Source organism: Lontra canadensis, unplaced genomic scaffold (genome assembly GCF_010015895.1).
Source record: "Lontra canadensis isolate GAN:19392208 unplaced genomic scaffold, GSC_riverotter_1.0 scaffold25, whole genome shotgun sequence".
Classification (NCBI taxonomy): domain Eukaryota; kingdom Metazoa; phylum Chordata; class Mammalia; order Carnivora; family Mustelidae; genus Lontra; species Lontra canadensis.
In genome coordinates this window covers 18,830,239-18,843,041 of record NW_022631019.1, presented here as the reverse complement: position 1 = coordinate 18,843,041, position 12,803 = coordinate 18,830,239, and the positions used below count along the sequence as shown (strand labels likewise).

Genomic DNA, 12,803 nt, shown 5'->3' with positions numbered 1-12,803 from the left:
ACTCCCTGCTGAGCAGGGAGCCCGACATCGGTTCCATCCCAGAACCACAAGGTCATGACCTGAGCTGAAGGCAGACTCTTAACCTGATAAATCACACAGGCACCCTGAGCATGTGACTCTTGATCTCAGGGTCATGAGTTCAAGCCCCACACTGGGCATGGAGCCTACTTTAAAAAAAAGAAAAAATCACCTGAGGCAGAATAAAGGAGATAGAAGTTTACTGAATATACCTGGAAGGGAGCAGAGGGCAAGACAGCAGAGGTCAGGCTGTCTGCAAGGAGGCAGGGGTGGCCGCTGTTTATAAAGGAGGAAGGTGAGGCAGTGTGGTGAGGTATGGAAACTTCCCCCTTTTTGGTACTTGTGCCGTGTTATAAGTGGCCCATTGGTTACTTCGAGCCTATGGATATTTTGAGGGGGGGTCCCTGTTTGCCTAAAAGCGGCCCCTACACAAATTGTGTTATATATTACACACAAATAAACAAAATAGGCTATAGATTTAAGAAACTGCTGCATAATGCAATTCTGTGTTGGGACCGTGCAAGGCAAGGAAGAGAACACTGCCAGCCCCTGGAAGCCCCAGAGGACCCCCTCCTTGGAGGTAGCCACTGTTGTGCCTTTTTTTGGTAATCACACACTTGCTTTTCTTTATAGTCCTGAGGTATCTTCGACAGGCCATGACCGATGGAATTTCCGGACAGAAAGAGAGAGGTCTCCATCATTTTGAAATCACAAGAATCAGTATTACAACGTGTCCACCTTCTGCCTCCAGGTTGCCGATAACGTGAGAAAAGGCGTATCAGTCCACTATCTTCTGGACTGATCTCTTATCGGAAAGAACAGGGAATGCAGTCAAAGCTAGTAGACAAAGTTTTAATTCCAGGGAGGTATCTCTTGATTGCAAATGGGAAGGTCTCTACTTGGCCAAAGGGCTCTGCTTATTCTCGAAAACCAGAACACTTAAGGGTAGTATAGAAGGCTCTTGGTCAAAAACTTCCTTTAAGGGGCCCCTGGGTGGCTCAGTGGGTTAAAGCCTCTGCCTTCTGCTCAGGTCACGATCCCAAGGTCCTGGGATAGTCCTACATCAGGCTTTCTGCTCAACGGGAGCCTGCTTCCCACCCCCCCACCCCCCCACCTCCCGCCTGCCTCTCTGCCTACTTGTGATCTCTCTGTCAAATAAATTAACAAGATCTTAAAAAAAAAAAAAAACTTCCTTTAAGATCATTGCTGTAAGAAAGGAAAGCTTCAAAGGGGTTATGCCAGTGAATCTTCAATATGGTTCCATAGACTGCTGCATTCGAATCACCAGAAAAAGTTAATTTTTTTTAATCTTTATCTTTTATTTTTTTAAAGATTTTATTTATGTACTTGAGAGAGAGAGAGATCCCAAGTAGGCAGAGAGGCAAGCAGAGAGAGATGGGGAAGCAAGTTCCCAGCTGAGCAGAGAGCCCAATGCGGGGCTGGATCCCAGGACCCTGACTGAGATCATGACCTGAGCTGAAGGCAGAGGCTTAACCCACTGACCCACCCAGGTGCCCCAGAAAAAGTTTATTTTTCCCTAAACCTTTAATTTGGGAAAATTTCGAGCATATGGAAAGGTAGAGGGAATAGTATAATGTACCCATCAGTCAGTTTCAACAGTATTTGACACATTTGTTTCTTCTCTATCATTACCCATTCCCAGCACTGGGATTATTGGGGTGCAAATCCCAGATATCAAATCATTTTATCTTTCAATACTTTAGGTAAAGGTACTTTTTTTTTATTAAAGATTTATTTATTTGAGAGAGACAGAGGGGAGAGAGCAAGAACAGGTGCTGGAGTGGGGGATGGGCAGAGGGAGACTGGGAGAGAGAATCTCAAGCAGACTTGCTGAGTGTGGAGCCTAGCACAGGGCCCAAACCCACAAGCTTAAAATCATGACCCCAGCCAAAAATCAAAAGTCAGACACTTAGTAGACTGAGCCACCCAGGTGCCCCTGCAATCTCTATTTTTAAAATAAAATTCCTTAGGTTGAGGTTTGGAATTGCTAGGTCATTCCCTTGGGACTCCTGGCATAAAATAAGGGGACCTAGCACTTTTTCACTGTATCAAAGTCTTGACTGGTCTGACTCTTGCAAATCAATTAAAGTACATCTTGGAAAGTATTAATTTAAAGGAAAATTGACATAAAAGGTTTTTATAAAATGAATATATACATCTGAATCCAACTTATAAATCTGCATCTATTAAGACTTACAATGTGCTCTGAATTGAAGGGAACGAGGGACACAAAATTATGCTTTTTTAAAAAAAGATTGTATTTATTTATTTGACAGAGAGATGGCAAGTAGGCAGAGAGGCAGGCAGAGAGAGAGAGGGGAAAGCAGGCTCCCCGCTGAGCAGAGAGCCCGATGTGGGGCTTGATCCCAGGACCCTGGGAGCATGACCTGAGCCAAAGGCAGAGGTTCTAACCCATTGAGCCACCCAGGTGCCCCAAAAATATGCTTTTTAAACCGTAAACATTTGCCATCAAATAAGTTATAAGATTCTTTTTTTTTTTTTTAAGATTTCATGTATTCATTTGAGAGAGAGAGTGGATAAGTGGGGGGAAGCAGCAGAGGAAGAGGGACAAACAGATTCCACCCCCCACCCCCCACCCACTGAGCAGGAGCCCCATGTGATTCCTGGCTCATTCTGAGGCTGGATCCCAGGACCCTGGGATCATGACCCCAGCCGAAGGCAGACACTTTACCCACTGAGCCACCCAAGTGCCCCAAGTTGCAAGATTCTGATTGAGTTGGTTTGATGCAGCCTTTTGGGAACCTGCATTTTAACACCTTTTCCAGGTAATGTTGGATCTCCTGGTTCTTAGACTATACCAGGAAAACCGCAAAGCTTAAGGTAGACCTTTCTCACACTCATTGACCACGGAAGGTGGAAAGGCACTCAATGGGTACCCAGTCTGGGTAGGCATGGTGCTGCCACCCTCACTCCGTGCACCTGGTCTCCAAATAAAGTGACTCTTGTCCAGGAAAGACTGAAGGAACCTCTTTATCCCCAATGGTGTGGGCAAGTAGCTTGCAACTTAGACACTTGTCTACGTGAAGGGACGTAGCCGAGCCATGGTCCCCTAGACCAAGCGTACTGGGGATGATGAAGTGACTGGGCTGAGAGGTCAGCAGTCCAAAGAGTTTTCTATATAATAGGTCCCTATCAGACTCCATCCATAAGGCTAGGCCATAAGGTCCCCACACAAGCGCCGAGCCCCAGCGAGAAGACAAAGCTTAAAGTGGGTAGGGCACCAAGCCAACCCAGTCGGGCCAGAGTCTCCGGTGGAACACCACGTACAGCACCTTCCAGCGGCTTCTGTGAGCGGCTGCAGGGCGGGGAAGGGAGGGAGGGTGGTGTCGGTTCTCTGCAGATGGGGACTGCTGCTGAAGGCCACACTGCTCTACGTAGGGGTGGAGATAAAGCTACTCCAGATAGTAATCCGAGCGCGAGTGCGCGGGAGGGGAGGAAGAGGCGCAGCTGCAGTGGCTGGGATGGGCCCGTGGGTCACAGCCAGTCCTAAAGAGGGCTCCTGCCCCAGCCCGAGGGTACGCATACCCCGCCCCCAGGAGAACCCCCTCACCTCCGTCCTAGTCTGAGCGGAAGGACGCAGCCAACCCCGGGAGCCTTCAGCCTGAGGGGACAACACACCTAACCTCAGGAGCCACATTCCTGCTCTCAGGGGACCCAAAGCGTATTTCCACAAACCGAGATCCGCGAGCGCCTGGCGGGCTGCGGACAGTCGGGCGCAGGGGACAGTGCGCGCAGCCGTCGCCTAGTCCTAAATCACGCGGGGTGGGTTCCTCGGGCCCCAGGGGCGCTAGAAACGGGGTGCTCGGGGACAGCGCCGGGAAACCTTGTGCAGCCGGCCTCCCCTCCCCCTTCCCGGCGGGCTTTTGCACACGACGCGCAGCGAGCGGCTTCACACGGGGTGGCCAGGGCCGGATAAAGCGGGCGGGCGCGGGGCTCAGCTGCGGGCGCGGACGTGCTGGAACGGCCGGAGCGGACGGAGCGGACGGAGCGGACGGAGCGGCAGCCGGACGGACCCCAGCGCGGCCCGGGCGGGAGTTGCCGCGCGGAGCAGCAGGCAGGCGGGAGGCGCGGGCGCAGGGGCGCGGGGAGCGGCGCGCGGGGCCCTCCGGGCAGGTGGGCGCGCGCTGCGCAGCGTCCCGCGCGCAACTTCCAGGGCGCACTGGGCACGGACCCAGCGCGGGGCGTGCGGGGTCCCATGGAGCCCACGGAGAAGCAGCATCTGGTGGACGCCAGGCCGGGAGCCCGGTAAGGCGAGAGTCTGCGGAGCGGCGGGGATTTCAGCGGCTCCGGACGCATCTCCTGGTTTGCCGTTTACAGTGGACGGTTTTGCCGGAGGCTTGAACTGGGACGGGGAAGGAGAGGGAAAAGAGGGAATCGAACCTGGACGGGGGGACCACCCCCCTTCCCCCGCCCCCCCGCGGCTTAGCGCAGATCCTGACCCCTGCCCACTAGTGGGCAGTCGCATGCTTGGAGCCCCGCCCTTGGCCCGACACTTTGCCCCCGGGGCAGCTCCGCCCTGGGAGGGCCTCTGTCCCCCAGTGCTCAAGAGGGGCGTCTGCTCTCCTTGAGCCTGAGCTCTGTTCCTTCTCCGTGCTTGGCTGCACTGGCCCTGCCCCTTGGCCGCGTCCCAAGGTCTTTTCCTTCTCCGTCTTTGACCCGGGTGGGGTGGGGGAGGAAGGAACACCCTGGGCCAAGACCTCAAGATTCCTGGACTGGTCTTTTCCCCAGTACCCCACTCCAAACACAAGTTTTTGGTCACTCCTCAGCTTGGAGTGCCCTTAGCTATTCTTTGAATTGGACACATGGGAACGTTTGCCAAGACTCCATAGAGAGATGGGACTGGAGTCCGGCCTCCTTGCCCCCAACTCAGAGCTGAGTCCGCCCTCTCCCATCCTTTCTGGCCAGGTCTTACACGGGATCTCTATGGCAGGAGGGGACTGGCTGGATCCCTCTGCCCCCATCTGGCCTGGACTTGCAGGCCATTGAGCTAGTCACTGAGAGGAATCATTACTGTCATGCCCAGAAGGGTCCTGGTAATCACTTCGACCCCAAGAAGGAGCGGGCCCGGCGACAGCTTTATGTGGCCTCTGCCATCTGCTTGGTGTTCATGATTGGGGAAGTCATTGGTAAGAACTTTTGTGCTAATTAAACGAAATTGGGTGCATGGATAGTCTCATGATCTAAAAGCTTTTTCTTCAGGATGTTCCCAGTAATATTAATTAACTAATAGCCTTGGGGCATCTGTCTGGCTCAGCCCAGAGCATGCATGGCTTGATCTCAGGGTCGTGAGTTCAAGCCCCACATTGGGTGTGGGGCCTACTTAATTAAAAAGAACCTACTAATAGCCCCATTTATTGAACATTCACTATGCTGAGTCTTTTACATACAGGTTATCTCGTCCAGTTCTCATGACACGCTCATACTGTCATGGGTGTTGTTCTTATTTTATAGATGATGAAATGGAGGCACGTTAGGATTAAGTAATCTGCCCAAGATTATGCACAACCAGTGTGTAAGGGATGGCCTGGATGCCTAGAAGGAAAGAGCATTTACTGAGTGCCTCCTATGTTTTACAGGCCCTATTTTCACTTGATTTTCACAATTCCCCTCTTAGTAGATCGTGTCAGTCCCATTTCACAGATAGAAGTTGAGGCTCACAGGAAGTTAGTGACTTATGCATGGTTACACAGCTAATGGGTGGAGAGGTCCCAAATCCATGGTTTTTCTCCAGACCCCATGGTTTGCCTGCTGCACACACAGTCTGAGAAGTTGGCTCCATGGGTTGCTGATAAGGCCCCTCCATCTCGGGTCCTGCCCCTGCAGGTGGGTACCTAGCTCACAGCTTGGCGGTCATGACCGATGCAGCCCACCTGCTCACTGACTTTGCCAGCATGCTGGTCAGCCTCTTTTCTCTCTGGATGTCCTCCCGACCAGCCACCAAGACGATGAACTTCGGCTGGCAGCGAGCTGGTGAGGACCCTGGTTGGGGTGGGAATGGGGTTGGAAGAGGGGGCAGGTCAAGATGGTGGGTTCTTTCGTGGCTACAAGAGGTAGATCCCTGAGTGAGGCCAGGAGGGTGACTTGGCGTGGGGAAGAGAATGTCAGTTTTAGCTTCTGTCGTTTGGTAGCTCCCAGTCTGATGGGGGACCCCTGGTCCCCTGTCCTCTGGGAACCTCCAGTCTGCAGGGAAGGAGAGGTCACCTTTCTAAGAAATGAAATGGCCAGACTTCAAGAACAAATGACTATGGCATTAACTCTGCACATAATTCCATGTGGAATAATTTCCCGGGCAGGGAAAGGTCAGCAAAGCCTACTGGAAGATAAAGGCTTTAAGTCCCCTTTAGTTCATCTCTGGGCCGCACTATCATTTTCTTCTTGGTGGGAGATGCCCCAGTCTCTCCTCAGAAGCCTCTGTTTGTCAGCTGAGCAACAGGTATATATTTTAGTAAGTCAGTTTCTTTACATGTAAAACAAAAAGGGTTGACCCAGGTGACTTAAGTTCCTTCTAGCTCTGACGTCCTCTGACGGATGAGTGGTGAAGTAAGGTGTGACACATGCCAGCCATAGCTTCGGCAGAGCCCAGGTGGCTCCAGACCCTGACTTTGCAGGGATGGGGCGGGAGGATCGTGGAGGGCTGGGGAGGCCTCCTCAGTCTTAGGACCGCATGCTAAGATGGGTGTTGGGTTCTTCCTCAGAGATCCTGGGAGCCCTGCTCTCTGTACTGTCCATCTGGGTCGTGACTGGAGTGCTGGTGTTCCTGGCAGTGGAGAGGCTAATCTCTGGGGACTATGAGATCAAAGGGGGGACCATGCTGATCACGTCGGGCTGCGCTGTGGCAGTGAATATCATGTGAGTGTCGCTTCTGTTCCCTGTGAGTCCTCCTTCCCACTTTTCACATGCACGTCTGCATGCCTGCTCTCAGTAGAAGGAGGCCATGCACAGGCCACAGGATGAGAATTTCCCTAGTGGTCTGAGCTCTAGTTCCTGGAATACCTCAGTTCTGCCTTAGGCCTAGGCTGGAGCCGTTGGGAGCTGGGAGTCTGGGGTGGCATCAGCTCGGCCACCTCCCCACCATATGTGTGCGGGAATAAACAAGGAGCCTTCATACCTCAAATGGAAAGGGGTCTAGCTCTTACAGGAGCAGATGTCTGTAAGGGCAGGATTCAAGTTCTTTTTCAAGCCGATGGGCCTAAAAGTGGTGTCAGTGAGAGGAAGAGTATGTGGAACTTGGGTGTCTTGTTTGGGCTTCCTCTCCTGGCTCAGTGGTCTTGGGCAAGTTACTTCCCTCTCTAGGCCTCCGTTTCCCCTTCTGTGAAAGGATTGGGGAGAACAAGATGACCTCCATGGTGCCCTCCTGTCCTGAGAGTTGGCGTCTGTGTGCCCATATTTAGCCTGGCATTGGAACTAAGCCCATTCTCCCATGGTGCTCTGAACGAAGGCCATGGGGGTTGGGATCCTCACCAGGCACAGGGAACAGGCAGTTTGAAGATTAGGATTTTTGTCCCGTAGGCAGGCCAGCCCTACTGGGGGGCCTCTCCCTGCTACGTCAGTGAACCCTTGGCTTTGTCTCTGCTTCTGCAGAATGGGGTTGACTCTTCACCCGTCTGGCCACTGGCACAGCCACGACCCCAGCCAGCAGCAGGAGAACCCCAGTGTCCGAGCTGCCTTTATCCACGTGATTGGAGACTTTCTGCAGAGCATAGGCATCTTGGTGGCAGCCTATATTTTATACTTCAAGGTCAGAGCTGGGAACAGAGGGAGGTAGGCTGGGGGGGTGGGAGTGGGCAGAAGAGTATAGATCAAGTGGGGGCTCCTCTCTACACATGTCCCTTCCCAGGTTCTAGCTCCCTCCCCGCTGTATGGGGAGAGGAAGGAACATTTTTACCCAGTACCTACCAAGTGTCAGCACCTCTGATCTTCACAGTAATCCTAAAGAGCGGCTGGTGGTGTTTCTGCAGCTCAGAAAGGTTCAGTGACTTGGATGGTGTCACACAGCTGGGAAATTGTGGAGTCAGATTCAAACCCCCAGGCCTGCGGGCTGCCGACGCATTGCCCACCGCGCAGAGGCAGAGTGGTGTAGTGGAAAGAGCCAGGCGTTGGGGTTGAAGCCTGGCTCCAGCCCCTGTGAGCCATGTGATGGATAGTCCCTCGCACTCACTGATCCTGTTTCTCCATCTATAAAATGAGATCGTGGACCATTGGTATCTAGGATTCCTTTTAGTTTTGTTTACACTTCAGTCCCTTGGGCAAGGAGGGGTGGGAAGGGACTGTCTTATCCTGAGCTGTGATCTCTCCTGCCTGTTCTTGTGGGCACAGGATAAAAGGCAGAGAACTGGGAGGCAGAGCCAGGGTGAGGCCTGTACCCACCCCGCAGAGAGTTCCTCTCCCCGCCGCAGCACTGGGTGGGAAGGGAGAGAGAGTCTGAGGGTGTTGGGTGGTGAGCCGCTGCTCTGCCTTCCCCTTTTTTTATAGCCAGAGTACAAGTACGTAGATCCCATCTGCACCTTCCTCTTCTCCATCCTGGTCTTGGGGACAACCTTGACCATTCTGAGAGATGTGATCCTGGTGCTGATGGAAGGTAACCTGGGCTTGGGGCTCTCCTTTTGCTCTGGGCTCTCCAGCACTAACAAGTTTTGCGGGGAGCAGGGGAGTCGTAGCACATTGGCAGGGAGCCACGGTCTGGAGCCTGGCACAGGCTGGAAAACCTCCTGGGGCCCCAGGCCAGTCTTGGCATCAGCTGGAGCCCTCAGGTGTGACTGTTCCTGGAAATATGACCCGGACAGAACCTTTCCTTCCCCTCTAGCCCCAAGGTGTCCCCTCCCTGCTGGGGTGTGTCCTCCCTGCCTAGTCAGGTTAACTTCTAGGTGGTGTCTATACCAACAGCTGCTCCGCCCCTCCCCCATATACCTCCGCAGTCTCTAGCTGCCTCCCCTTGGGCAGAGAGGGACGAGGATTCTGCCTCCCGTTGCACAGGTGGCAGACTGAGGCTCAGAAAAAAAGGATGGTGGGTGTTGGACAAGACTCCCCAATCCCCTCTAGCTCGTTGCTTTCCTTTCTGAGGCCTCTGCTCAGGAGCCCATGGCTTGGCTGGGGGCGGGGGGGGGCTTCTTCTGCACTAGCAAATGGTCCACCCTGAGTCGCCACAGTCACCGGCTTTCTTGTGCCCCAGGGGTTTTGTGTGGCCAGGGTCCAGTCCGAAGTTGGGTGCTGATGTGGAGTCAGCCGGAGTGTCTGGCTGAGATTCAGAGCATTTTCCCCCAGGGTGTGACAGCCCTAGATAAAAGTGATGCTGCTGCTGATGGCCTGTGTGGGCACGGGGGTCCCCCGATTCCCGTCTTTCCTTCTCCTTTCTGTTCTGGAAAACAGTCATTGGGCACTTGCTCTGGGCCAGGTACTGTTCTAGGCACTGAGGATACAGCAGTAAACAAAGCAGACTATCCGGTGCTCATGGAGTTTCCGTTTTAGAGGGGGACACGGGGAAGGGACTGACAAGGTCATTTCAGACAGTGTCAGGCATGAGAAGGAAAATACAGAAGGGTAGTATGATGGAGATCATCTGGGGTGTGGGGGCAACATCAGATCTGCTGGCCAGGGTGCTCTTCTCTGAGGAGACGACATTTGAACAGCAGAAACCAGAAGGGGCAGGAGGGAGCAGGCTCCTTCAGCCCCTATCCCCGCCCCACTCAGGGACCCCCAAGGGTGTGGACTTCACGGCTGTCCGGGACCTGCTGCTGTCAGTGGAAGGGGTGGAAGCCTTACACAGCCTGCACATTTGGGCCCTGACCGTGGCCCAGCCTGTGCTGTCTGTCCACATCGCCATCGGTGAGTGGCCAGGATCCTCAGGGCGGGGTGAGGGACAGAGGCTGCCGGAGGCTTGGGGCCATCCCCGAAGCGCCCGAGGGCCTCACAAGTCTGCAGCAGTGAGGCTGGTTTTGAACTTGGCCCCACGCAGAGTACTTTATAGACCTTGTTCATTTGGTCATCACAATCCCGCTTATAGATGAAGAAACTGAGACTGAGGCTTGGGTGGGGTGGTCAGGTCACTTGCCCAGGCTCTGACAGTGCCTAGGTGGCAGGGCCAAGATTCCCAGCCTTAAAGCCAGGGTGGCCCCTGCTCTGGAGGGATTGTGCCAGGTGTGGGAACTGGAGGGTGGCCCAGTGCAGGAATGGGACTGGGCGGGGGGTGCTCCCTGATGTCTGTACCATGTCCTGCTGCGGGTAGGGAATGAGCTAGGCTCCTGATCGTTTCTCAGGGCCCCAGTGAGTAAATTGTTGTCCAGTGCCTCCCCTGGTGTGTCCTCTCTGCCCCTAGCTCAGAATGCAGATGGCCAGGCTGTGCTGAAGGCAGCCAGCACCCGCTTGCAGGGCAAGTTCCACTTCCACACCGTGACCATCCAGATCGAAGACTACTCGGAGGACATGAAGGACTGTCAGGCGTGCCAAGGCCCTTCGGACTGACTGCCTGGCCAGGTGCCAGCGGAGGCATGGACAGGACTTGCAGCCGGTGGGGCTGAGTGTTCCCCAGGCCCAGCTGGGACTTGGGCTCCCCTGGCTGTGTTATAAAGCGGGTCCCTCTCCTGACCTCTGCTCTGTGTTGTGTGTGAAGGAACTATCCCCTGCCTCCCCCATCTGACTAGATAGCCAGTTTAAGGATGGAGATGTGGCAAGTGTAAAGCGAGTATGACCCCCCTCCTCCAGTTTCTGGGTTAGTGCCTGGCAGGGCTGGGTTTGGGCCCCATCCTCACCTAATGCCTTCTTACACCAGCTCCTGGAAAGGCAGGGAAGCACAGTGAGGGGGGACCGAGGGGAGACTGGCTCCAACGTACCCTTGCCTGCCTGCCTTATTCCTCATGTCAGTCTGGCCTTTGCCTTATGAATCTGTGAAGAAGCCCTTCTCCCTCTGCCTCTAACACTGTGGTGTGATTAGGCCTTGGGGGTTGGGAGTTGTGAAGACCCTGCACTCTCCGACCTGTCCCCCTGAGATGGGAAACCAGCGGGCACCTGAGGCCTGCCTGTGCCTTAGTCATTTCAGCTCTGAGCCACATTTCCCTTTCCTGGAGGGAGGAGGCTTCTGACCATGTCAGGACCTGGCCGGTTTCTTCTTTCCTTATTCCCCCAGCCCAGGAACCCTTGCCCCGGTTGGTTGGGGGGTGGGTGGCAGCCCCACAGTCCCTGGGGATCTCAGAGATCTCAGGGATCTCAGAGCCTGACTTCCGTGGGCCAGCGCTGTGGCTGGTGTAGCCTGACCTGCTCAGAATTTGAGGATGGAAGACAGAGGGGTTGGTGGTACAAGAGGGTGGGAGGCATTGGCTTCCTGAGGCGTATGTAGATTCCTGAATTAGGGGCCGCTTGTGTTGACAAGATGCAGAGGGGAGACTTGTCCCTAGTCTCACAGAGAAAGCAGCTGCCCGACTCATTAGTGGCTCTTAGGTCTCAGAGAATGAGAGACTAAGAGTGAACCTACCTCACAGGGTTGTTGTGAGGACTGGAACCAAAGTCTGTTAAGCACCTGGTGTTGCCTGAAGAGTGCGTACTTTGACCATCATGCTGGAAAGGTAGCAGCCTGAGGCCACCTTGCCAAAGAGCCAGGTGGGCTTCTAGCCTCCCCAGGGGCCGCACTGACTTTGTCTTTCCTCTGCCCTGATTCGTGGCAGGATGTGGAAGGCTTGGTCACTTGGCCTTCCTCTGTGCTTCTCTTTTCCCATCTACGAAATAACCTCTTGATGTCTTTCAGGCATTGTCTTCCAGGCTTACCTGTGATAAAGGTCAGTGGCTTCTTCAGCCCCTCAAAATCTGTGGGAAGTCATCGGGCCTGGAAGTGTGAGGCAGGGGGTTGCTGATGGCTGTGTTCTGCTCTGCTCCATTCTCTGGGGTATCAAACCCCTTCTCCCCTCCAGGCCCCAGGAACCTGGATCCTGAGAGGCTGTGTACCTCTCAAGAGGGTCTACTTTTCCAGATGAGAAGACCAAAGCTCAGAGGGGTTGAGTCTCTGAAGTCACATAGCCACTGTGAAGCAGGTCTGGGGTTTCTGCCTCAGTCACCGGGCCTCCCTCTACAGCAGGAGCTGAAAACCTTCTGGGCTGCATGTTGGTACAGTGTGAGCCCTTGGGCCTGGCAGTGCCCTCCATGGGTAAGGCCATGCCCAGGCAGTTCGGTCTGGGTGCCGAAGCTGTGAGTGGGAAGGGGAAGCGTGCCTTTCTCTTTGCTGGGCCTGGCACTCAGAGCCCTCCCCGCCCTGGGAAGGCTGCCTGGGCCACAGCTGTGTGCTTCCTCACCCACCTTCAACTGCTCTTGACCCTGGGCCAGAATGCCTTCCTTCCTCTTTAACTCCCAGGCCCCCATCCACCTCAATAATCTAGCAACCCCATGCTTTCCAAGGGAGAGTCCTCTCTGCACCCCAGCTGTGACTGGTTGCAGGGAGGACCCAAGTCATCCAGGGGCCAGAGGTAAAGTGGAGGATGGGGGTGGGAGGCCTTGGAGAAGCCCTGGGGGACGGCATGTTCTGGCTGGCCAGGGTGAGCTAGTCAGGAGAGTTTCCAAAGCGGTGAGGCCGTCAAAGCAGGAAAACACCTGACACTCTGGACCTGGGCTGGACCCAGCACCCCCCACCTCTCTAGGGTCACCCCACTCCTGTGAGCCCTGAGTTCCCCCTCCCCGACACATAGGGGTTATTTATAGCACGAGGGGGCAAGGACATGCGCTTTATTTCGGAAGTGATAATTCCAGTTCCAGGTGGATGAACC

General features: G+C 54.5%; 1 protein-coding gene across 2 annotated transcripts; it reads left to right on the top strand.

The window, feature by feature from the left end:
- Window positions 1-4,233: 4,233 nt before the first annotated feature.
- Window positions 4,234-10,641, top strand: SLC30A2 (solute carrier family 30 member 2). 2 transcript variants are annotated; one of them, XM_032863820.1, is made up of 8 exons: window positions 4,234-4,305; window positions 4,966-5,186; window positions 5,884-6,030; window positions 6,756-6,909; window positions 7,642-7,798; window positions 8,533-8,638; window positions 9,748-9,882; window positions 10,373-10,641. In XM_032863820.1, exons 1-8 carry the CDS (start codon window positions 4,256-4,258, stop codon window positions 10,516-10,518), a joined length of 1,116 nt encoding a protein of 371 aa, XP_032719711.1. In that variant the 5' UTR covers window positions 4,234-4,255; the 3' UTR covers window positions 10,519-10,641. The 2 variants fall into 2 exon arrangements, with proteins under 2 accessions (XP_032719711.1, XP_032719712.1); XM_032863821.1 differs by having other exon boundaries at window positions 10,314-10,424.
- The last annotated feature ends 2,162 nt before the right edge of the window (window positions 10,642-12,803 follow it).